Raw genomic sequence first — 26,452 nt, forward strand, 5'->3', positions numbered from 1 at the left:
TTTGGAATTGAATTGGGGTCTATAATTGAAGTGTCTTTCCCCTATTGCAATAATACTGGATAAAATCTTTACTGCCTTGAAATGGTATATGGCTCTATTTCTCTTTCAATAGCAGGTACTGATGAAAGTAGCCTGCTGCTGAGATAAAATAAGCAGGCAAGATGGCAGCTTTCACATCCAAAAAGCAGTCAAGGAAGACAGCCGGACTCAGCCTCAGTGTATCCAAGAACTCTAGCAACAGGGATTAGAGAGATTTATTTCAGTCAATTCTTAAATCCAAATTCTTAACGAAATATAAGAGGGTGCCCCAGGGAGTAGTGAGCTCTCCATCAGAAGAAAAGGGAAGGCAAAGGTGGGGCCACCACGTGGTGAAATGTAACAGACAAGACTCCTGAAAGGGGTGGAGAAGGATTGGCCCATGTGGCATTTTAAGGACCTTTCTTAGGCTTAGAGAATGAATGACAGGCCAGAATGGCAGGGAGAGATTATCTTGAGGGCCCAGGAGTAGGGATGTCTTGGGGCAAATTGGAGAAAAAGGAGAACAGTTCACGAAGGTTCAGGCTGCTCAAGGGGATCAAGGAAGTACCAGGAGGTCAGTCCAGCAGGGAGCTGAGAGCCTGGGGCAGAGCATGTCCTTGGGGGGGATTGAGGTTGACCCTAACATTGGCCTCTAGAGAGAAGATGCATAGGCGGGCCTTTAACAAGGTGGGGCAGGGAGCCAAGATGCTGCATGAGGAGAGGCTAAAGCTAGGAAGAGTCAGGAAAGGCTGAACAACCCCTCTCAATCCTGAACTCCTGTGGGTGGGGCTAGGTGCAGAGAGGGCAGAGCCCAGCTCTGCCATGTGACCCTGGGCAAGTCTCGTCTCCTCCCTTGTCTCCATTCCTCCATGTGGGAAATGCAGAGGCCCTAGTGCCCAGCACAGACAATGTGGTGTGGAGTAAGTAGGGTGGATGTGAGAGGGCTCTGAGCATTGTAGAAAAGCAGATGTTTCTCTGCCTCAGCATCAGGTTGGATGAGAGCCACTCATCTCTAACCTGCTCTCCACAGGGTAGCCAGAGAGATCTTTACAAAACCAGATCTAATTATGGTACCCCCACTCCCTCAAAAAACAAAAGAAAACAAGGAAAGCCTGCTTGAAGGTTTTCTACTGCTCTTCAGATGGAGACCAAAGTCTTGACCTCCTGACCCCAGGTCTTGACCCCCTGACCATGGCTAGAGCCACCTGTTCACTGGCCCCCTGGCAGCTTGCTCGGTTCTGAGACCCAGCAGCAGCTTCAGCTGCCTCTGGACCTTTGCTTCTCCTCTTCCCAGAATCCTGTGCACTGACTGTAAACTAGCAAACCCCTTCACCATCTTCAAATCTCAGTTGTGAGCCCCTCCTTGCCCAGCCAAACCAGGTCAAATCCCCTTGCTCATTCTTGCACAGCCCCCTGTCCCTCAGGGCCCTAATGAGACACATTCGCTGTGTGATGACTGGGTTGCTTGTCTTGCTGTTCCTGGATTATGAACTCCATAAGCGTATGTATCTGATGTGGCTACCACAAGTCCCCAAAGGCCAGGACAATTAAAAAAATATTTGAAATTAAAATTAAATCTCAAATCACAGACTGGACAATTTCCACTCCGAACTCCCTTGGGCCACACCCGGCAGTCATTCCCTTGTGGGAAGAGAAAAAACAACATCAAAGGGTGTACTCTGGCCCTACCAATTGCTCAGATCAAAACCTTGGAGTTATCCTTAACTTCCCTCTCCACACACTATGTCCAATCCACCAGAAAATCCTGTTGATTCTAGCTTAAACAGATATCCAGAATTCTGAAATGATAAGACCTGAATCAAATCCAGTGCAGGTATAGACCTGGCAGGGCATGGGTGGAGGGCATAGGCATAATTAAACAAGATTGTCCATGTGCTAAAAATGAATATTGTTAGAGCTAAGATGGAGATTCATTGTACTAGTTTGTCTATTTTGTACATATATTTTAAATTTCCAAAATAACATATATTTTAATATATAAAAGATATATTTTTAAACCATAATTCTTTTTTATTTTATTTTATTTTATTTTATTTTTTTTATTGAAGGGTAGTTGACAACAGCATTGCATTACATTAGTTTCAGGTGTACAACACAGTGACTCAACATTTATATACATGATATTTCTAGGTACCAGGTATCACCATACCAAGTTGTTACAATATTTTGACTATATTCCTTATGCTATACATTACATCCCGGTTACTTATTTATTTTACAATTGGAAGTGTGTTTATATATATATATATATATATATAGTGAGGGCATCTCTCATATTTATTGATCAAATAGTTGTTAACCACAACAAATCTCTGTATAGGGGGGTCAATACTCATTGCACAATCATTAATCCACCCCAAGCCCAATTTTCGTCGGTCTCCAATCTTCTGATGCATAACGAACAAATTCTTACATGGAGAACAAATTCTTACATAGTGAATAAGTTACATGGTGAACAGTGCAAGGGCAGTCATCACAGAAGCTTTCGGTTTTGTTAATGCATTATGAACTATACACAGTCAGTTCAAATATGAATATTCATTTGATTTTTAAACCTGATTTATATGTGGATACCACATTTCTCTATTATTATTATTTTTAATAAAATGCTGAAGTGGTAGGTAGATACGAGATAAAGGTAGAAGACAGAGTTTAGTGTTGTAAGAGAGCAAATGTAGATGATCAGTAAACCATAATTCTTATACATTACATGTAATATATATATAATCCTATGACACTTATCACCACCTCCATGGCCTAACATCCTGGTTCAAACCAACATCATGTCTGACCTACATTATTGCAGGGGCTTCTTCATTGGTCTGCCTGCTTCTACCCTAAACTTCCTATGACAGTTAGTTTTATGTGCCAATTTGACTAGGCAATGGCATGCCAAAATTTGGTCAAATATTATTCTGGGTGTTTTTCTGTGAGGGTATTTTTTAGATGTAGATGAGAGCACATTTGAACTGGTAGGATGAGCAAAGCACACTGCATTCACTAGTGTGGGTGGGCCTCGTCCAATCAGTTGAAGGTCGGCATAGAACAAGGCTGACCCTCCCCCAAGTAAGAGAGAACTCTTGCCTGACTGCTTTGAACTGGGGACATCAATCTTTTTCTGATTTTGAACTTGAACTGAAACACTGGCTCTTCTAGGGGCATTAGCCAGCTGGCTTTCAGACTGGAACTTAAGCCATCAGCTGTCCTGGTTCTCAGGCTTTCTGACTCAAACTGGAACTAAACTATCAGCATTGCTGGGTTTCCAGGTTGCCAACCCATTTTGCAGACTTGGGGACTTGCTTACCTCCATAATTGCATGAGCTAATTCCTTATTATATATACAATAAATATATATACATATATATGTGTGTGTGTATTATATATATGTATATATATAATATGTACACATTCACACATTTGGGAGTCAGTCTTTTTGTTCAAGTCTTCAACTGACTGGATGAGGCCCACACACATTAGAAGAGCAATCTGCTTTTTTTCAGCCTACTGATTTAAATGTTAACCTCATCTAAAAATACCTTTACAGAACTATTGGTTCTGTTTCACTGAACCCCAATATACTTCCTAAAGTCTATTATTTCAAAAAACACCTTGTTTTGAAAAATGTTAAATATATAAGAAAATTAAAAGAGTAGACAATGAACACTGTACCCCTTTCATCTAGATTTGCCAACTGGTAACATTTTGTCATATTTGCTTTTGCTTTATGTGTGGGTGTATGTACACATACTTTTTTGTTGGAGCTATTTAAAAATAAGTTGCCAATATCATGATACTTCAACTCTAAATATTTCACCGTCTCCTAAGAATAAATATTCTCATATGTAACTACAGTACAGTATAATACATTATCATACCTAAGAATTTAATATGTGGTAATATTTAATATACAGTCCATATTAAATTTCCTTCTATCATTCCTAATATGTCCCTTGTAGCCTTTAGCAAAAAACCCAGTGTCAGATTCCAAGAAGGGACTAGTGGTTACCAAAGGGGAGGAGTGTGGGAGGGTGGGTGGGGAGGGAGGGAGAAGGGGACTGAGGGGTATTATGTTTAGCACACATGGTGTGGGGGGTCATGGGGAAAACAGTGTAACTCAGAGAAGGCAAATAGTGAATCTGTGGCATCTTCCTACACTGAGGGACAGTTGACTAAAGTGGGGTATGGGGGGGGGCTTGATAATAAGGATGAATGTAATAACCACAATGTTTTTCATGTAAAACCTTCATAAGAGTGTATATCAATGATACCTTAGTAAAAAAAAAACCAGCCAGTGTCACGTCAAGAATCACACATTACATTCAGGTATCACGTCTCTTCAGCCTACTCCAATCTAGAACAGTCCCTCAAGCTTTTTTGTCTTTTATGAAATTGACATTTTTTAAGCAACCAGGCCAGTTGTCTTATGTAGTCTGTTCTCAACGCAGCAACCAAAGGAATTATTTCAAAACCTAGTTAGATCATGTCACTCCAATGCTCAAAACCCTGCAGCGGCTGTCCATCTCACTTAAACCTCCCAATGACAGCCCAGGGCGCCCTGAATGTTCTCAACACCCCCATAGTTTCCTCCAGGACTTCGGCTCCAGCAGTCTTCCTCCTTGCAGCTCGGTGGCCAGGCCAGGCCAGGCCAGCTCAGCTGCTATCTAGAACTCTGATTCCTTCTCCTGGAATGCTCTTTCCAGGATATTTGCTTGGTTCACTCCCTCACTTCCAACAAGGTTTTGCTCAAATGCCTTCTTCTCACTGAGACCCACCCTTACAACCTGCTCCTCCAGCCTTCCCCAAGCCCCTGGTTCCCTTACCTTACACTATCTTTTTTTAATTACGTATTTTAATTTTGAAAACAATCTCAAACTTAGAGAAAAGTAGCAAACAAAATACAAATAATTTTTTATTTCCTTGCACCATTTGAGAGTTAATTGCTGCCCAGTTACATCATCTCAAATATTTTGGTGGGAATTTCCTACAAACAAGGACATTTTCCTACTTAACCACAACACAACTTTTACCATCAGGAAGTTAACATTGATATGTTTCTGCCTTCTCATCCTCAGACCCCATTCAAGTTTCACCAATTGTCCCAATAAAGTCCTTTACAGTAAAGGGATCCAGTTCAGGAACATTGTATTTAGTTGTAGTGGTTTAGTCTCTTCCAATATGGAAGATTCTCTGTTTTCCCTTGGCTTCATGACTTTCACACTTTCAAAAATTATAGTTACTTTGTAGAATGTTTCTAAATCTATGTTTATCCGTTGTTCCCTCATGATTTTAGATTCAGGTTATGTCTTTGGCAGGAATATTGCAAAAGAGACGAGGAGTTTGTTACATTCAGTCAGGAAGCACCTGGCTTTGTTTTGGCTCATTACTACAGATGTTAAGCCTTCTCACTTGATTAAGCTGGGGACCTGTCAACCTTCTCCACTGTGAAGTTACTTTTTCCCCCTTAAATTAATAATTATTTTCTGACTTTGGAACTATGTAAATATCCCATTCTTCATTAAAATTTTTATGTATTCATTTATTTATTTATTTACATCAGTAGGGATTCTTATTTTATTCAATAAAATGTTAGTATCATTGCTATGGAGTGAATTTTTGTTCCACTAAATTGATATGGCAAAGCCCTACTCCCCAATATGATGGTATTTGGACATAGGACCTATAGGAGGTAATTTGGGTTAGATTAAACCATGACAGTGGGGCCCTCAAGATGGGATTGGTGGCCTTTAAAAAGAGGAAGGAAGATCTCTCTTTTCCCAAAGCAGAGGAAAGGCCATCTGAGGATGCAGTGAGAAGGCAGCCGTCCGCAAGCCAAGGAGGGAGCACTCACTAGACACCAACCCTCCTGGCACCTTGATCTTGCACTTCCAATCTCCAGTACTCTAAGAAAATTAATTTCAGTTGTTTCAGCCACCCAGTCTATTGTATTCTGTAATAGCCTGAGCTAAGATAAGTATTATTAATTGACACTTGGGAGGCCATTCAAGTTTGCTCTTGTGTCCTTTGAGTTATCTTCATCATTCTTAAACCTTTCTTTGCTTTCTGACCCAAGATAGTCCAGACTCATTTTGTACTTTCCCTGGTCCACGCCTACAATCAGGTATCTCTCCAAAGCGACTTGATTCCTTTTAGTGGAACATGGTATTCAGAAGCCAAGATGTGGGTGCTAGATGTGCTCATGCTATTGGCATGTCACTGCTCCCAGGCTAGTACACATACACACACACCTAACTATATCTATTTCTCTACTACATATATATTTTGAAATCCATGAGTTTACACTTATCCCTACAATTCCAATTCAATAAATTCCTTTTTAAATGGAAACCTGGTTCCCATTGCCCTTAATATGTTTACTTATTTGATCAATTTTCCCTCTGTGTAATTTCACATTGCCACGCCCTTCCATGCACTGATCCTTCTTCACCCCATCTTGGTTTGAAGGCCAAACACACATGCCCTATTCATTATACTCAAGCTCTGACACCTCACACCTGACCATACTCAACTTGAATGCCTCCTCACCCTGCTTAGGCCCCAATGACCCATGCCAGGCTGCTCCTCCTTACTTGGCTTGGTCTCTGACACACTGCACTGGGTTCCCCCACCATACCCCACCATATGGATACCCTATCCACTATGCTCAGGTTCTGGTTCCCCATGCTAGGCCTTTCTCCTCCAGGGTATCATCACCATGCTCTGGCTCTGATACACTGGACCAGGCTGCTCTACGCTTAGACACCCTTCTTGCTCTGCTTAGGCTCTAGCTCCCAGACCACCCAACTACATAGATGTCCTCACCTTGCTTGGCTCCAATACCAAGCACCAGGCCTTGCCTTCACGTGAACTGTTTTCTCACCCTACTTGGGCTCTGACAGTTCAGGATGAGGTCTTCACATGTGTGGATGCCCTCTGTCTCCACACAGACTATCCCCCCAACCCTGGGGCTTACCCTGGGTAGACATATTCCTTATCCACCTTGGGTTTGAACACCCTACACCAGGCCACCCTACACATGGCTGCCTGTCTTGCTCTATCTCACCTAATGGTTTTAGGGCTGAAAAGAAGTGAATGAAGGTGAAGAATGCTGCTCTATTCTTCATTGTTCCAAAGTACTTATCACCTTTGTATTAGTCTGCTACTTTATCCCATTAGTTTTGCTGTTAACAAAATACCACAGACCGGATGGTCTAAACAACAGAAATATATTTCCTCACATTGCTGGTGGCTGGGAAGTCCAAGAATAAGGTGCTGGAAAATTCAGTTTCTGGTGAGGCCTCTACCTGGCTTGCAGATGGCACCTTTTTATTATGTCCTTAAATGATTTTTTCTCTGTGCAGTAGAGAGAGAGAGAAAGCTCTCTCGTGTCTCTTCCTCTTTTTTTTTTCTTCAAAACAGTTTTATTTATTCAAGATATAAATGCATATAAACCTCTTTTTTTTCTTTCTTTTGGTGTCATTAATCTACAATCACATGAAGAACACTGTTTACTAGGCTTCCCCCTTCACCAAGTACCCCCCACATACCCCTTCACAGTCACTGTCCATCAGTGGAGTAAGATGCTGTAAAATCACTACTTGTCTTCTCTGTGTTGCACAGCCCTCCCCGTGCACCCCCCACACTACACATGCTAATCGTAATGCCCCCTTTCTTTTTCCCCGCCCTTATCCCTCCCTTCCCACCCATCCTCCCCAGTCCCTTTCCCTTTGGTAACTATTAGTCTATTCTTGGGTTCTGTGATTCTACTGCTGTTTTGTTCCTTCAGTTTTTTCCTTTCTTCTCATACTCCACATATGAGTGAAATCGTTTGGTACTTGTCTTTCTCCACCTGGCTTATTTCACCGAACATAATACCCTCTAGCTCCATTCATGTTCTTGCAAATGGTAGGATCTGTTTTTTTCTTATAGTTGAGTAATATTCCATTGTGTATATGTACCACCTCTTCTTTATCCATTCATCTACTGATGGACATTTAGGTTGCTTCCATATCTTGGCTATTGTATATAGTGCAGCGATAAACATAGCGGTGCATCTGTTTTTTTTCAAACTGGAGTGCTGCATTCTTAGGGTAAATTCCTAGAAGTGGAATTCCTGGGTCAAATGGTATTTCTATTTTGAGCATTTTGAGGACCCTCCATACTGCTTTCCACAATGGCTGGCTGAACTAATTTACATTCCCACCAGCAGCGTAGGAGGGTTCCCCTTTCTCCATAACCTTGCCAACATTTGTTGTTGTTTGTCTTTTCGATGATGGCGATCCTTACTGGTGTGAGGTGGTATCTCATTGTGGTTTTAATTTGCATTTATCTGATGACAAGCAATGTGGAGGATCTTTTGATGTGTCTGTTGGCCATCTGAATTTCTTCTTTAGAGAACTGTCTATTCAGCTCCTCTGCCCATTTTTTAATTGGATTATTTGCTTTTTGTTTGATGAGGTGCATGAGCTCTTTATATATTTTGGATGTCAACCCTTTATCAGATCTGTCATTTATGAATATATTCTCCCATACTGTAGGATACCTTTTTGTTCTATTGATGGTGTCCTTTGCTGTACAGAAGCTTTTCAGCTTGATATAGTCCCACTTGTTCATTTTTGCTTTTGTTTTCCTTGCCCGGGGAGATATGTTCATGAAGAAGTTACTCATGTGTCTCTTCCTCTTCTTATAAGGACACTAGTCCTAACTAATCAGGGCCCCATCCTTATTATGTGATTGAATCTTAATTACCACCTTGAAGGTCCTATCTCCAAATACAGTTACACTGGGGGTTAGGGCTTTGACATATGAATCTTGGGGGACATAATTGAGTCTACAGTATCTGACAGATTTGCTATTTTGCTTATTTATTCTGTTTACTGTTTAGTGCATCCTCCCTCCCCACATCTGCGTATCAGCTCCCCACCAGCAGTAATCTTTGTCTCTGGCTCACTGTGGCATCTCACGAACCTGGAAGGGTAGCTGGAGACATTCACACATGTGGAGGGACTACTGACTACTTGTATCTGAGGAAGTTCACACGAGGAACCTCACTCCCACTTTCCCCTACCCCCTCAGAAGTTTGGCAGGAAGAGCAGAATCACTGGGACCAAGTACAGTTTATTTTTCCATAAAGAGCAAAGTACAAAGGAGCAGGGGAGAGCAGCTGGGCCTTGTGGAGCAGTAGTAGGCAGGTTCCAGGCACTGGCTGAGGCCCTAAGAGGCCTTGGTGGCTGCACCAAAAGTAAACAGGCCTCTGCGGCATGGTCAGTCAGGGGCCTCCAATGTGATGGTGGAGAAGGAGCCGGGAAAGGTGAGGCGGAAGCTGACTGGAGTCACACAAAGCCAGGCTTCATGGATGAATGGTGGCAGTTGGGGCAGCTCCGCATTCCATTGTTCTGCAAGCACCTTGAAAGGCAAAGAGCTCTGTCACTCACTGAGCCCATCCTGGATCTCACTCTCTCTCCTTCTCTATCCTCTGCAGGGGCTGGGACAGTGTCAAGAGAAGGGGTTGGGCCCCCGGGTGCCTGTGGACAGCCCCGTGGACTTCCAGGACAGAGCCTAGCCAGGGAGTCAGGAGGTCGGAGGCTGGTACTGGCCACAGCCCTGAGGCAGGTCTGGCTTTGGATGTCCGAATCCCATGACCTTTGAGAGGCCTCTGTGTTCTCTTTGGGGAGAATAAGAACAGCCACCTCATAGGGCTGCTGGAGGGTTTGACATGTTAAAAGGTGGAAAGCTCTTAGAACATTCTTGGGATGCAGAAAGCAGTATGTATGTTAGCTGTTAGAAATGTGGTTAGGCCAGCTGGAGCCCCAGAGTGTGCCGAAGAGACCTTATGGCCCCTGCCTGCCCGCCAGAAGCCCTCACCTGTGGTGAAAGATGTGAGAGCAGGGCAGGGCCTGCAGCCGGCTATTCCTCTCACCTATGGACTCGCCACACAGGCCGCAGTAGAGCTCTGTCTCCTCCACACACTCGTGGAAGCGCACGACATGGGCACGCAGCTCCCGCTGCAACCCCTTGCTGCGGTAGATGCTCTCGCTCAGGCAGTGCAGCTTGAGCTGGCCCAGCTGGAGCCAGCAGGACAGCAGTGCAGGCATAGGAGACAAGGCCAAGCCAGTGTTGGTGAGCAGCTGCTCTGCTTCCCTCCTTGCTCAGCCCAGAAGCTGCCCCGAGGGGCCACTGGGCAGACAATATACTCAGGGTCCAGTCCTGGTTGCATTCCTGTCTTGCTGAGGGATCTAAAAAAAACATCCTGCCCTCTCTGGGCCCTGGTTTCCCCTTGGGCAGAACAAGGTCAGTGAGGTGAGTGGTCCTCACCCCAAACTGGCTGGGAACCCCAGGCTTTTGAAGGATTTCACTGACCAAACCTGCTCCATGAACTTCCCTGCTTTCTTGTCTTTGTTAATTAAATACACACAACAGCTCATCAGTATTACTGGCCAGCCTGAGATACCTGGGTAAACCTGAGTGGCTGTAATCTAGCCAAAACCAAGCATATTTGGCATTTTATTTGGACTGTGCACCTGATCCCAGAGAAATTCCTATCTTCTAGAAGACTATGAAAAACACTGAGCCTATTTTCAACATTTAAAGATTTGGATATGATTATTAAATTTGGAGAGGCCACATATACTACAGAAGGCACAGAAGCTTTGGAGTTAAGACAGACCATTACCAGCTGTGGGACCTTGGGCACCTCTGAGCCCCATTTTTCTCATCTGCAAAATGGGGTTTGCAGTTACCCACCTTGTAGGGAAATAGTGAGGACCGGAACCAATACCTAAACCCTGTGTGCCCAGCTCTCAGTGAGTGGAGGCCACTGTTCAGAGTTTTAGTGACCATCAAGAAGCCTCTGGGGAATTTTGGTATCCTCCAAGCTACAGGGTTCTGTCTTGCCCCTGATGCGCTCTCTGGGTGGGAGAGAAGCAGCCAGGGTCTAGGGATGGCTGGAGGAAGGTCCTGGAGATCAGGGGATGGGAGGGCTCAGGGCGTCCTTCCAACCCACCCGGGATCCCACATTGGGCTCTTGACTCCAGACCCAGAAGACAGAATTCAGTCTGACCTTGTTCCCCACCTCCTCAGCCAGGTCCTGGGCTCTCTCGACAGCATCCAGAGCCTGGGAGGTGAGCAAAAGCCAGGGCTACAGACAGAGCTCTCTGACAGAAGCCATGGCTCACGGGAAAGGAAGGGGTAGGGAGCAGTGGGTCTGGGGAGGGCGACATGGCTGGGCAGCTGCCCTGTGTGTGAAGGTAGCAGAAAAGAGGCTGGTGCAGTCATAAGATCTATGTGGACAAGTGCTTCCTGCCTCAGTTTAGTCAGATACAGAATGAGAAGAATATTTCTATCTTGTCACTGTGAAATTCTGGGAAGCAGTTTAACATCATGAATTCAAACCCCAGCTCTGGCCCTCTACTAGTTATGTGTCTGGACAAGACATGGGCCTTCTCTGAGTCTGAAAAATGCCTTGGGATGTCCTAGCGTCACAGGATTGGGGTGAGGCTGATGTTAGACAAAGTATCCAGCCCAGGGCAAGAGTCCTGCCCAGGACCCAACCCACAGACTGCTGGCTGAGATCTAGGGGCTGAAGGGCAGGGCCAGACCTTACCTTGTCCAGTACCTTCCTAGCCACCCAGCATTTGGCCACACCCAGCAGCACCTGCACCTGCCCCAGGCGGTTTCCGATTTCGGACATGAGGCTCATGGCAGAGTCGTACCTGGGGAAGGCTGTCTGCACAGCCAAGTGGAGGTTGGAGTTAGGCCGAGCCAGGCCGACCCAGGCCTGCAACCCCTCCACCACATCCCAGTGACCTCACCTCAAGGTCCCCACGACTCCGGTGGATGTCAGCAAAGCAGAGCAGGCAGAGTGCCTGTAGTGGCCGGTCCCCATGCTGCAGTGCAATTTTCATAGACTCCTGCGAGGGAGGCTGGTCATTCAGGCCTGCTCATCTGCTCCCAACCACAGGGCCCCCATCACCCAGTGGGCTTCACTGATGGGGCCACCCAGGGATTGCCAATATCCTCAGAGTCCAATACACCTAGCATGGTGCTGAGGTCCCATGAACCCCGCCCCCACTGCCAATTAAGGCCTCGCACCCAATGAAGCAGAAACAGACTCAGAGAGAAGTGACTTGATAAAAGTCACTTGGTTAGTAGGTGGCAAAGCTGGGATTTGAACCCAGGTCAGTGGAACTCCAGGGACTCTTTTCCTACTTAAAGTGCCCACAGAGGCTATGTGGGGTGCAGAGGGAAGTCCCCTCCCCTGAGAATGGACTGGAAGGCAGTGAGGTTTGGGATGGGGGGAAGGGAGAACACATCCATCAGAGGGTCAGCTACATCCATCAGAGAGGCTATGCCAGGGGCAAGCCTTGGGAGCTCAGTGGGCTGATATGGAAGGAGGATACTCTGGCCCACACCATCACCCTGCATCTGCATGCCTTTCTTGCTGCCCCACCTCACAACACTCCATGGCACTGCCCAGGTGGCCCAGCAGGCGATATGCCACAGCCATGTGGTACTGGCTCATGGCCCGGTACTTGAGGCTCCAGCCTTTGCCATAGTCGTTAACAAGCTCTGCGGCCTTGCAGGGGAAGAACAGGGCTTTCTCGTAGTCCTGCAGGGGACACAGGGAGGGGGTGGGAATGGGAAGGGGCATGATGAGTGGCAGGAGCTGCCCCAATGTTGAGGGCTCCAGGGCCTGGCTTCACCAGCAACCAGGGGTGCCCACAGGTCCCAGTTGGTGTTCATTTATCCCTTCTCAGATCCAGAGAAAGAGTGATGCAGGCGAGGGAACAGCCAGCGCAAAGGTATGGGCCCCATGAGCGCAGGGATTATCATCTGCTTTGCCAGTGTGTCCCAAGAGCCTGGCAAAGTTCTTGACTCCTAGTAGATACGCGATAAATTGTTTTAGAATGAGTGAATGAGAAGGCAGGAAAATACCGTTGGCTTCCCTTCTCACCCAGTCCCAGTTGGGTCCCTCAGCTTCAGACACACACAGAACAGGGTGGGGGAAGGAGACACCGGAGCCCCACCCCACTCCCGCGAGAGTCGGGCTCCCAACAGTGGCTGCTCACAAAGGCTCAGCGACTCACTTCCAGCGTGGTCGGCTCAAAAGAACATCAGGACAGACTCACTGAGGCAATTAAAGCATTCTCTCACCCTTTTTTTCTCCTCACACCTCCAAATGCCCTTTCCATCTGCCCATTATCAGTCGATGACCTCGCCTCACACCCCACTAGGAAAACCAGGAAACTTGAGAGAAGCAGCTCATAGGCCTTCGTCGTCAGATCCGCCGACTGGCCACTCTTGTGCTCCCCGCCTCTTTCTCTGCAGGCAGCTCCCTGCCGCCACCAAGTGGGGGCCCCTGGGCGGGGCTCTGGCACAAGCTCCACCCCCATCTCTTTCTACTAAGCCATTCCCATCAGTGTACAGACACACTCTGGCATTTCTTACCTCATTTAACAAATAAAAACCTAAATCAAAATCAAACAACCTTCTTTTGATCTCATATTCCCTCCAGCTACAGTCCCATTTCTCTGTTCTTTACCATAAAAACCCATCTGATCTTTCATATATCTAACAAGCACTTCCAAGTTATTATAACAAAAAGAGAACCCTCAATAACCCCCAAAAGACCTATTCCTAAAAACTTTTGGTATGTATTTTTAAATTTGAAACTATGTAAGTGTTCTACAGCTTCAAAAAATTAAATTGCATTTTTGAAAATACTAAAAATAGAAAATGGAAATAGATAACCCTAATTGCATATCATATTATAATTAATTATAACTATAATTATATGCAATCGAATTATATATTGATATTATAATCTAATTTAATATAATACTGTATTATATTAATATAACTACATAGGAAAAAAATTATTTCAAATGACTTTAGAACATGCTCAGACAGTTCATCTATAATGGGATATATTATAAAGGCAAAAGAATGGCAAAGAAATTTTAAATTTCCTTTGGCTGTCCTTTTATTTTTATTTTTTTGAATAATAATGGTATTGTCTTTTGAAATAATTTTGTTTTGTAGGATAAAGTAAGCATATAAGTATGTTGCTAGAAACGAAGATTTTTCAATCGAAGAAAAAAGAATCAAGTTTAAAATAAATTAAGAAAAATTCTGGAACACTAAACTTCAATTGGAAACATCAGCACAAACTTCAGTTGTCTTGGCAACTGAGATTTAGAAGCAATGACATCCCACTAGCAATGAGAACACCACACTTTAAAGACCATTTCCTACTACAAAGAATCCAGAGAAATGGCTGACTCCAGGTCGGGGGGCAGGGAATATACAAAATGAGCCTGGGACAGTTCACTGTACCAGAAAACAAAAGCACTTTGAATGACTAAATGAAGTCTTGTCAAAAGGACACAGGAGCAATACTGCTAGGAATTCCATTAGCTAAAGTTAAGATAGTATGAACATCACAAAGAACAGTATTGCAATTGACTGAAGTATACTGAATACTTATAAAATCCATTACTTCATAATACTTCAAAAAAAGAAAGCAGAACAAGTAAGTGTGACCTCTGAAGGCAGGCATGACATCAACTCCTTATTGTGAAAAATGGTTGTTAAGGGAGGAAGTATTTATTCTGCCTTTCCTTTTGCAACTGTATTTCAGAATAACCAACTAGGCCCAATTGACTGGTCAATGTTCTTCCTTACAGAAACACCCCAGCTAACACTAGTAAAAGTAATGATAGAACTTGGAAGTCGCCATTTCTTTAGAGTTGAAATCAAAGAAACTGATTCAGGCAGCAACCCTGAATGGATGCTGAAACTGTTAGAAATGTTGCTGCAGAACCGAATGTTCACAGAATACCCAAGTGTCACCCCCAAGGCAATCTGCTGGTCCTGAAGGGAACACAGACACCCTAAAGTGGAGGGATCAGGCTGTCACTTCCTCAGCCCTCCCATATGATGTGGTATGAAGCACAGAGCACTGCTTAAATACAGTGTTCTTAGCAAAGCTGTGCGCCTGAACCTCACCAGGTCACGACCTATGTCCTAGCTCACAGGCAGTAAAGGAGATAAAGAAACAAGGTACATGGCTCCTTGGGGAAGCAATCAATGAGATGGGACACTCTACAAGGTGATCAATCTGGCCTACTCAATGAGTCGTGGAAAATAAAGGGCAGCAGTTGGAATTTTCTATGGACAGAGACTTAAGAGTCATGGTGACCACTGCAGTGTGTGCCTCTTGCTTGTTGCTTGTGTTCCCATTCAAACAAGCCAGGAGTAAAGGTGTATTTTCAGAATAAGTAGAGAGATTTAAGAGATAATTGTTCATTATGGTGAGTGTGGTAATAGTATTGCAATTATATAAGGAAGTGTTATATAAGAAAATATCCTCTCTTTTACAGAGATGCATACTGAACTACTTTGGGGCAAAATATCATGGCATCTGTAATTTTATAAAACAATGCTTCAGTTAAAAATATGTAAATCAAACAAGGAAAAAATTTTTTAAATCTAAGTGGTTGGTATATGGAGCTTCATTATAATTAATTCTTTCTGCATGGTTACTTTTCTTCATAATAAAGGTTTTATAACTCTCCCTCTGAATCTGAATCTCACCAAATGGCTTCCTCAGGCAGCAGGTTGCCAAAAACAAAGACCTCGGTGTCATCCCGGTTGACTCGTTTCTTCACACCCCACCTCTGATACATCAGCATTTACACACTCATTTACCACAAGATTTATCAAGCATCTACTATGTACCAGGAATTAATAAATCCACCCTGGCTGCACAGTGGGGAGGAGAGTAAATGCTCAGAACCAGAAGCCTGCCTCCCCCTTACAACTCAGACACCACCTTCTTGCACACCTGCTGCAGCCATGCCAGCCTCCATCCTTTCTGCAACATGCCAGGTACACTCCTCACAGGGCAGAGCTTTGTTCTAGTTGTTTCCTCTTTTGCCAGATTTCTGCAATGCTCACCCTATCACCTCCCTCAAGTTATTAGACTGATCTCACCTCTCGGAGGTCTTCCTACCACCCTTTTGAAATTGCGACGTCCTCATCCTCAGCTTTTAACCCCATTTCCTTGCTTCCCTTTCTCCTAAGCACTTTCTAGCATGCTATGTAGCTGACTTACTGATTGTGTTTATTGTCATTCTCCCCTATCCACTTCATGCAGCCGGGGACTTTGCTGTTATTTTCACTGCTGCATCCCAGGCCAGCAGCACTTGTCATATAGTAGATGCTCAATAAGCATCTGATGATTGACTCCTCACAACTGTGCTGGAAGGTGGGTCCTACTCTCCCTCATTTTATAGATAATACCTTCCAAGGTTCAAAGGGGAGAGTGATGTGTCCAAGACCACACAGCGAGCTTGGGACAGTGCAGGTTTAAGGCCTGCCCTCACGCAGGAGTGTCCCATTTCCCTAGGAAGTCAGACAGTTCCAGATTTGAATTCTGGCTCTGCCCTTCCTGGCTAAGTCTTTACTTTCCTGGGTAAGTCTTCCCTTTCAGATTATCTTCCACCTTGTCCCTACCTAACTGGGAAGACTGAATAAGGTTATGCAACAGGAGCGCAGCCCCCCACCGTCCCCTGGGGCCTGGGCCCACCTTGACCTGGGCGTAGAAGCTGCCCAGGCTGCAGCAGACACGACACTCGAGCATGGCATCGTCGTTGTTGTGAGCATAGCGCAGGGCCTTCTCGAAGCTCTCCAGGGCCTTCTGGAAGAGGCTGAGGCCCAGGAAGGCGTTGCCCATGCTCAGGCTGACCTGGCCTCCGAGCTGGGCACTCGCCCTGGTGCTGGGCAGGCCCAGGCAGGTCTTGCAGTAGGAGATGGTCTTGTGAAACTCACACAACTTCTCATTGCTGCGCGCCAGGTTCAGGTAGCTCTCCAGAAGGAAATTGGCATCCTCTAGCTCCCGAGCGGTGTCAATCTGGACCACAGAAAACTGCCCACCAGGTGGGAGGCCAGTGGCTGTCATCCTGGACTCTGAGTCTCAGATCCAAGTATCCACACCTCCCAGCCTCATGCCCAGAGCTCCAGACCCACAGCTTTCGCCCCCAGCCTCAGATGCGTTGTTTGCTCCCAGACATAGAAGCCTTAGCCCTGGAGCCTCTACCTCCTAAGCTCAGACCCAGTTTTCACCTTTCTACCCCCAGAATAGATTGGCTGCCGCTATCCCCCACCCACCCTCTGCCCCAAATTTGGAGCCAGTGCCTCCCAAGGCTCAGACTCAGAAACACAAACAGGAAGGGTGAAACTAGACCTGGAGAAATGACCACGAGACCCCCAAACCCAGAGGCTGAGAAAACCTCAGTTTCAGAGTCTCAGACCCTGAAGTTCAAGGCCACAGGGCATAGGTGCAGATTTAGAGCATTGGGTCCTGGCTGCTAGCCTGTGGGATACAGAGGAACCTAGGAGGCAAGAGGGGGCCACCCGGGAGAAATCTAGCCCCCGTCCCACCCTCCTATGGCAGCTGCTGGGTGCCCCACCTTCAGCATCTCCTTGTAGCGGCCCATCTCTGAGTGGGCCGTGACCAGGCAGCCCAGCACACGGAAGCGCCCCACAAGGTCCGAGCTCTTCTCCAGAACCTTCATCCACACCTGTAGCGCCTTCTCTGTCTGATTAGACTGGTACAGCTGGAGCCCCTTCGCGATCTGCTGCTTTGTCTGGTCCTGCCCCATCCTCCCAGAGCCCTGCGCCCCCCTTGGAGAGACCCTGCTGGCTCCGTGCCTCTAGGCACTCATGGCAGGGGACCCACAGTGCCAGCGTCCACTGAGCCCTGGGAAGAAAAGCAGCACTGGGCAGGAGCCGAGCAGGGCCTGGATGGAGAGCAGGCGCCACCCTGGGAACAAAGCTGGTTCAGCCCCCATCTGCAGCTGTCCCTGCCAGTTGGGGCCACGTGGCTGCTGAGGAATGTCAGGCACAAGGGCACAGAGGCTTCTGCCGCACCCACCCCCAAACTGGGAGGCGGTGTCCCAGGGATGCAGGCCCCTTGCCCCCTGAGTACCCCCTTGGGTGTCTCTTCAGCATCTCTGACTCTGGCCCTGGGCCCCCCTGGCAGACCAGGCTCTCCCAGTGGCCTTCCCAAGGAGTCGTCTCCAGGGGTGAGCTGAGAGTTGGAAGGAAAGCAGGGATGAGGCTCGGGCAGGTACCCAGCCTTGAGTCTTGGTTCTCCCGGGTCACAAACAACCCCCCAGGCCCACCCTCCCCAGGACTGGTTCTTGTAATTCAACAGGCACTGAGGTTGTTTCTCTATGCAAATGCGCACACCATTCCCAATTTCTCATCTTAACTCACAATATGACCCAAGCCAAATCACTAACCTCTCTGTGCCTCAGTTACCCACCTGTAAAATATGGATAATACTAAGTTAATAAACTCTTAACTTACAGGGTTGTTACGTTACCCAACATAGTGCAGTGGGTAACAGTATGGTCCCCGGAGCCAGGGTTTGAAATCTGACTCTGCTGTTTATTAACTGCACAGGCAGTGTGACTTCGGGCAAGAGAGTAAGTACCCACCTCACTGGGTTGTTAGAACTAAATGCTTACCAGTTGACAAGGACTTAGAACAGTGCCTGGCATGTGTTGATAAGCAAGACGTTATCTCAAGCTGGGTCTGTCTGCTTCACGGCAAACTGCCCATAGGGACAGAAGGTGGCCCTTGAAAGTTTAAAAAGGGTCCCAATTTCAATCCCAATCCCAGTTTGAAAGGGTCCCTAATAATGAGCTTTAACGCCAGACATTGTGGAGATGGGCAAAGTCTTGGGTAGGGAGCAGACACCTGAAGCACACTAGGCTGGGTAATGGGGCCCCTGCCAACCCCTCCATCTTGTCTCCCACTTTTGTCCTCTCTCTGCAGATCTGGCTCCCTCTTACCCCAGGGCAAAGTCCATCCTTTCAGAGTGGAGAGTGGTTATAGTATATTCACAAATTTGCACAATGACCACCACTAATTCCAGAACATTTTTACCACCCTGGGAAGAAGTCCCATACTCATGAGTGGTCACTCCCCATTCACCCTGTTCTATGGCTGAGTTGTGTCCCCACCCCATTCAAATGTTGAAATCTTAACCCCCAGTACCTCGGCACATGACTCATTTTAGAGACACTATTTTTAAAGAGGTAAAATGAAGTCATTAGAGGGAGACCTACTCTAAGGTCACAAGAAGAGATCAGGACACACCCAGAGGGAAGGCCACATGAAGACAAAGGACGACGACAGCCACCTAGAGGCCAAGGAGAGTGGCCTCAGAAGGAGCTGAGCCTGCCAACACCTTGACCTCTTGACTTCTGGTCTCCAAAACAGTGAGAAAATTAATTCCTGTTGTTGAAGCCTCCCAGGATATGGCACTGTTATGGCAGCCTGAGCAAACTACATACTGCACAACCACAATCTACGTTCTGTGGATTTGCCTATTCCGCACATTTCATATAAACGGAATCATAGGATATATGTTTTTGTGACGGGCTTCCTTCACTTAAGCATAGAGATTCAAAGTTCATCCATATTGTAGCAGGTGTCAGCATGCCATCCCTTTTGATGGCTGAACAGTATTCTTGGTACAGATGTACCAGTTGATGGACACGGGTTGTCTCACTTTGGGGCCATTATGAATAATGATGCTATAAACATTCATGTACAAGTTTTCACATAGATATGTTTTTATTTTTCTTGGGTATACACCTTATGAGTGGGATGGCTGGGTCATATGGCAACTCCATATTCAACTTTGGAGGAGCTGCCAACCTGTTTGCCCCACGGCCTTTGTACCTTTTGATTCCTTTTCTCCTTCCTACCCTGACATTCTACCTAGTTAAGTCCTAGTTAGGGTGAATCAGCTTATTATACTCTTATAGGCAATTATACTCCATTCTGACATAAATTTATCTCTATAATTTTATATTCATTAATTAGGTTATTTGCTTAATGTCTGCTTTCCCCCACTCAAAATGTGTGGGCATGGACTTAATCTCATTTACCACTGACTGTAACCCCAGAGCAAATAATGGCCATCCCTCTTGGAGGGGGAGGGAAAGGAAAGGAACAGAACTTTAATTTCACAATTTAGAGAAATGGCTACAGGCTTAGCAGCTCATCTGCCATGTTCTACTTAATCTTGGGGAAACTGAGCATGACCTCCTGAAACAGCAATGACCTGTTTACAGCAAGCAAAATGGATCCAGAGAGAGACAATCTAGGAGCAGCAGGGTAGGGGGACAGAGAGAGCTTAGGGGTCCAAGCCCCACAGTCATGGCTCAGCAGACGTAGAATATATATAAGAAGGCCTATGGGACCAGACAAGGCCACCAGGACTTCCCAGGGGGAAGTGGTCTTGAACCTGGACCCCACGATACTGAGAAAAAAGGGGAGAGAGGGAGAGCCACTGGCATAGGAGAGTTGGTTGTGATCTTTCTCTTACCTGGGAAGGTAGATTCTAGGCTGAAGTTAACATCCCGCGGAGAAGGAAGCTGGGCCCAAAGCGAAAGTGCTGAAGAGCTAGCTGATTCTCTTACTCAATAGTCCAGACAGAAGTTCGCCTTGAGTCAGGAAGGGAAGGAGATGGGCAGCCTGGATCTTTGCCCCAAAGGCGTCTGGGACCACAGCCTTCTGGGTACCTGGGAACTCAAATGATCCCCAAACTTGAGAAGTCGATAAGGCAGGCTTCCTGTGCCCCAGAGTCAGCTCTTTGCTGCCTACTGCAGGCAGTGAGGTCAAGGTCATGCTCCTTTAGGCAAGGGCTGTGGCTTGTCTTTGTACCACTAACATGTGCACAGTCCCTGGCAAAGTGAGAGATCAACAGAACAGTAACCACTAACACTTGCTGAGCTAGGCATCTGCTACACTTTACAGATAAGAAAACTGAGGTGCAGAGAGACAAGGTGCTCTGCACAAAACTGCACTGCTTCCTACAGAGCAGGGACTGGATACCAAGCAATGGAACTCTAGGAGTCCCACTCTTCACTATGATACTGTCCCAGGAAAGAGGCAAGGGAGAGAAGTTAAGGGGAATTGGAGGCACGCTGTCAGGAACCACAGTGGTCTTTTACCTGATACTCCAGCTCACTGGGGACATATGCCACAGGTCTGGCCTACATGGGCAGAGGAAATGCATACCAAGCAGCTGAGGAGAGGGTGGACAGAGTCAAGCCTTGCTCACCAGTGCCCAGCATTGAAGGTGGAGAAAAGGCCCCCAAAGTTTTGGAGGACAAGTCACAAAATGAAATGGTCTTTTCTGAGCCACTTAAGTTCCACCGGGTGGTGGCACAGCAGAGGCCCAGGGGCTTTTACCGAGAGCCTGCTGTGTCAGGTACCTACCAGCGGCATGCCTCACATCAAGATCCCTGATTTATAGTCAAAAGTAGGAAATTTAATCTGAGAAAACAGGTTACGGTTTGGCATGCAAGGACTGAAGATTTCCAAGTTGGTTGCCTACATTTGTTAGATTCCATACAAAACTCTCCATTTCCTACTTCTCTTGCCGATGGGATGCTCAAGCAACCCCAGACCTGTGATTCTGCCCATCAACCAGAAAGTGGTCAGTGTCTGGCCTTGAGAGACCAAGACTGTCTCTTTCGCCCACAATCTCTGCCTCTTCCCCACCCCATTCTTGCTTTGACACTGAAGCCAACAGTTCATTCTCATCTTAGTTTGGCCCTTTTTCACACACTTCAATCACCTGCCTGGCATTTGCAGCCCCTGCTCCAGAAGTACCACAAGTATAACTGGAGGAGACAGTCCTGGGACCCCCTGCCACTAATTGTGGGAGGATTCTTGGAAAATCTGTCCCTCTCTACAAATTCACTTTCTTAGTTGTAAATGGGATCTGGGCAAGGTTTCTGTGAAAACCAAATCAGATGATAAAATAAGAACTTGCTTTGAAAACAGGACATTGAACCAATGCCCCTCTAATGGTCTTCCTGAACCTTCCTTGAATTTGCTCAGCTTGTAATAGTGGAAAAACTAGAAATAACCTGTGCCTACTAGGACAGTGGTTGAGAACCATGAAATGCTATGTAGCCTCTAAAAATGAAAGTTGTACATGCCAATGTACATACCCAGATGGAAGATAGCCCATGACAATGTAATGACTGAAAAACACATAAAGAAAATTCTGTATGTTATGGCATGAGCTCATTATTAACAAATCAGATGTTTATTTTTGTATCTAGTGAGAAAAATTCTGGAAGCATACCCCATATGTTTAACAGTTATCAATCAGCTATGAGATGGGGAAACACTCATTTTTAACTTTTACATATTTGGGGTTGTTAGCGACTTAAACAAGGGGAATGGCACTGTGCCAATCTCTCATCTTCCTAACTCTACTGCATGGCTGTTTTCATTTACACTTGTCAGATGAGGCTGACGATGTGAGGCTCAGAATCACCGCAAGGCTACCCCAGACCTTCAGTTTGTAAAGAACACAGTATCTGGTAAGTGCAGTAAAATGAAGTTTACCTGCATATGAATGTTTTGCATTAAAAAAACCTGAACTCTAAATAAAATGACTTAAAAAGCCTGCCCAATGTCACACAGCTGATATTATAACCAGATTATGAGACTCCTAAAAACAAGCTTTCCCACCACAGTCTAAGGCCTCTTTCCTTAACTACAGGTAAACCTGGGAGATATTGAGGCTTCAGTTCCAGACCACTGCAACAAAGCGAATCATATGAATTTTTTTGGTTCCCAGTGTGTATGTTATATTTACACTATAGTCTGTTAAGTGTACAATACAGCATGTCTACAAAGTGTACATACCTAAAAAAAACTTTATTGCTAAAAAATGCTAACAATCACCTATGCTTTCAGCGAGTCATAATCACTGATCACAGATCACTGTTAACAAATACGATAATGAAGAATTTTGAAATTTTGTGAGAACGGTCAAAATGCGACACAGAGACATGAAATGACCAAACGCTATTGGAAAGACGGTGACAACAGACTCACTCACCGCATGGCTACCCCAGACCTTCAGTTTGTAAAGAACACAGTACCAGGTAAGTGCAGTAAAATGAAGTTTACCTGCATATGAATGTTTTGCATTTAAAAAACCCAAACTCTAAATAAAATGACTTAAAAAGCCTGTTGTGTCATGTAAGCTTCAGGCTCTGGGCACATTCCACTTAAGGGATAACCAGGTCAGTGGCACTCTTAGGGCTGAAGGGCCACAGGTAGGTTCCGGTCCCTCAGGGCTTCCCCTGACTGCCATAGGGGCTCTCCAGCAGCATAGCGCTCCAGGAAGGAGGTGCCTTGGTGAGCCACCAGGGAAGCTGGATTAGCAGGATTCCCGTAAAGTGGCTCTGTGGAACTTGGCTGTCATTTCTGCTTCACTGCGACTGAGGGCCTAAGGAGATTTCAAGTACTGGCTGCTAACTAACTAACTATAAATGAGGTGTGAAAATAAGTTATTCCCTTTCTTCTGGAGTGAATGGAAATCTCTACAGTAAACTAGTATGTTGAGGGAAAAAAAAAAAACCCAAAAACATACCAGGAAACTCTTGGCACAAAAGCAACTGTCATCTTTTGATATTTACTTACTCACTCACTGTTTCCTGAGTACGTGTCTGCCAGCCCTTGGGGTTCCAGTGAGGTTAAAGACATACATGATCCCTCCCTTCATGAAGCTATATTCTAGAAGGGGAATTTAAACCAGGGCACCCAAGATCTACCAGACAATCCTGAAGGAATATGCCCTTCAGGGACTTTAGAGGCAGGCTGCCCTGGACTGCTACAGCCATGTGACAGAGAGGAACTGCAGCTTCTCTGTGCCTCACCTTCTACCTTTCTAGGCTGCCAGTTGCTGGATAAACTAGTACAGTGACTACAATTCATAAAGGGTGGCTATGTCTTCTTAAAAGCAACGTAACAATCTAGACAGTCCTGACCACTGTTAACTGACTGATGATGGAAATGCTATCCACTGCCCAATGGTAGCCTCTAGTTAGAAGCAGCTTCATAGTTAAACTGAGGAATACTTTTTTTAAACGTAAGTTAAATAGCTACAGTAGCTAGTGAGGAATTGTGCTGTACAATGCAGGCAGGTCTAGAGGAGTGCCAGATTCAGGGTGAGGCAGATGATGCAATAAGTAAACAGGAAGAGCTGGGAGAAGCAGAAGGGCCAGGGCACTGAGGAAACACCTCTGGACTGTGAGGTGACAAGCTGAGAAAGGCTAGGAATGGCAGGAACGGATGGTTCAGGGCTGGTGCTGTGACTAGTTGTCAAGGGGGAAGAAAGAACATGCCTCAGGAGGTAGGCTAAGTAAACCGCACATACAAGGCACACAGTGTATGACTGTGTTTCTATGACCAGCTCAGAACGGGCCAATCTATAGAGCAGAAAGACCGGTGCTGCCAACGGCTCAGAAAGGTGGGGTGGGGGTGGAAAAAGAGAAGTGATTGCTCCTGAGTATGGAGTTTCTTTTGGAAGTGATGAAAATGTTCTAAAATCCGGTTGTGGTGATAGTAGCACAATGCTAAAAATGAATGACTTGTACACTTTAACTGAGTGAATTGTACAGTGTGTGAATTACATCTCTATCAAGTGGTTTAAAAACACCAAAACCTCAAAGAGGCATCAGGTCAGTGGGACCCCCTCGGGGGAAAGGATGGAGGTAAGGGCAAAGTCCCGTGGATTTGGCTGCAGGGCTGCCTTCCCACTTGAAATGTGTTCAATTTCCCACCCCAAGACTCTGACTTCAATTAAAAAAAGCAAGAGCCTCTCCCACCTGCCCCACCTCCATAGTTGGAGCCTTTACTGGTAGAGAAAGTCACTGTATGCAAAATAAACACCACACAGTGGGGATTGGAAAGGCCTCCTGAGAGAAATAAAATGCTTGAAAAAGGCAGAAAGTTCAAGAAAAAGCCATCCATGATCCCTCTTGGAAGGACAATGTTGTTCAACATTCCCAGAGGTGAAGGGACAAACCTGGTCTTTCATTTCCTTCCCAGTGACTTTCCTTCATCAGACACTGAGTTGCTCAGGTGAGCACGGTACGTAAAGCATCTGGGAGAGAGGGGAGCTGTATGCTGACCAAGGAAGTAGTGCAGAGGCTGCTTTAGCAGTGTGCTGGCAACGAGGACTTCAACAAAAATTAGGTGCTGAGCAATCTATTCACAAATACAAGGTGACTGCATGTAGGTTTTTAAAAGGATTACAAGCAGTTCAATTAAACCACAGCTATGAGATTATAAAGATGCACTGCCTCAATATTTTTAAAGGTTCAAAACTGTATTTCTGGCATATTCCTTTTTGTAAATTTTAAAGAGAAACAACAGCCTTTAACATGTTAAACTGGATGATATTCAAATTGTACTTGACATTCTATTTTTATATCAAGTTCCATCTCAGGAACACAGGAATCTTGAGGCAAACACATAAAAAATTTGCCACCGTGATCTTGAGTCACAGAAAATCTGTGCTAGATGGCAGGAAATATCATGTCCAACCAAAATAAACAGGTCCAGGAGAGGAGTCCAGGGAGGAAGCCCAACTCCCCAACTTGGCTCAATTTCCCAAAGTGTGCAATGCAGACCTCTCTGAGGAGGAACCAACGGACATTTTATATATACTGATGGTTATGTACCTTAATGTGTATTTTAAAACATAATAAGGATATCAAACTTGTGATTTCATGAATATTAATGGTCAAATGAGGTGACATTGAAAAAGGTGCACTTCACATTAATTTAAAACATTAGGTTGTGATGGTTGTACAACATTATGAATGTATTGAATCCACTGAACTGTCCACCTAAAAACAGAAAACTTTATATGCTATCACCATGAAAAAACTTGGAATAAACATTAGGTAAAGAACAATGTAGGTAGTACCAGATCTAGGAAAGAGCCTCATGGCAGGAGCACCATTCAGGAAGCTCGTCCTCACAGGAAGAGGTATGGGCTCATACTCTTACTCACACCCACATGGCAGTGCTACTGCAGACACAGCCCATGAAGAGGGGCTCCAGTGGGAAGCTGGAGGCCTGGCCATGTGCCTCCAGACAGGCACCAGCTTCACAGGGACTGGCCTCCAGGCGTGAGGATGGCAGTGGCTGCAAAGGAACAGATGAAGAGCAGATAAGCTGATAACCTGGGCCAGGGGGCCTGAGATTCCCGGCCCAGTAGCTCAGTCTGCAGTTCAGAGGTCTGAGGAAGTCCAGGTATAGGGCCTCACTTGGGAGAGTGATCTAGAATTACGGAATAGTAAACCCAACAAATTTTAGAAATGCCCTTTTGTGACCCTGTTCTGAGGACAGAAGGAGGGGGAAAGGAGTTGTACAACTTCGGGCCAGAGCATTAAAAGCCTGGCAAGAAAGAGTTCCATGACTGGGGTGGCCACAGGAACTCCATCCACACCCCAGGAAAGGGAATTGCACTCACAGGTGTGGGCCAATTCTGCAGCATGGCAGCCACTACTGCAAACAG

The 26,452-nt window shown here is 45.7% G+C and overlaps 2 protein-coding genes across 6 annotated transcripts in view; both read right to left on the bottom strand.

Annotated features, from left to right (window-relative positions):
* Window positions 1-9,133: 9,133 nt before the first annotated feature.
* On the bottom strand, window positions 9,134-20,031 carry RAPSN (receptor associated protein of the synapse). 3 transcript variants are annotated; one of them, XM_036892033.2, is made up of 8 exons: window positions 17,508-20,031; window positions 16,625-16,963; window positions 12,485-12,643; window positions 11,847-11,945; window positions 11,639-11,761; window positions 11,096-11,149; window positions 9,956-10,100; window positions 9,134-9,441 (listed from the first exon to the last, which is right to left on the bottom strand). In XM_036892033.2, the coding sequence occupies exons 1-8, from the start codon at window positions 17,697-17,699 to the stop codon at window positions 9,386-9,388; spliced, it is 1,167 nt and encodes a 388-aa protein (XP_036747928.1). In that variant the 5' UTR covers window positions 17,700-20,031; the 3' UTR covers window positions 9,134-9,385. The 3 variants fall into 3 exon arrangements, with proteins under 3 accessions (XP_036747928.1, XP_036747926.1, XP_036747927.1); XM_036892031.2 differs by having other exon boundaries at window positions 9,901-10,100; window positions 17,508-18,152; XM_036892032.2 differs by lacking the exon at window positions 11,096-11,149 and having other exon boundaries at window positions 9,901-10,100; window positions 17,508-18,149.
* The window catches only part of CELF1 (CUGBP Elav-like family member 1), a 130,560-nt gene continuing 113,413 nt past the window's right edge, over window positions 9,306-26,452 (bottom strand). The window contains exon 17 of one of the 3 annotated variants that reach the window (XM_036892004.2): window positions 9,306-9,441. The gene's annotated coding sequence lies outside the window, so the exon portion shown is untranslated. Of the gene's footprint in view, window positions 9,442-12,491; window positions 12,644-25,118; window positions 26,080-26,452 lie in introns of those variants that run through there. The other 2 variants (XM_036892002.2, XM_036892001.2) reach the window with 2 other exon arrangements.

The sequence above is a fragment of the Manis pentadactyla genome, chromosome 9 (assembly GCF_030020395.1).
Source record: "Manis pentadactyla isolate mManPen7 chromosome 9, mManPen7.hap1, whole genome shotgun sequence".
In the NCBI taxonomy this organism is placed as follows: domain Eukaryota; kingdom Metazoa; phylum Chordata; class Mammalia; order Pholidota; family Manidae; genus Manis; species Manis pentadactyla.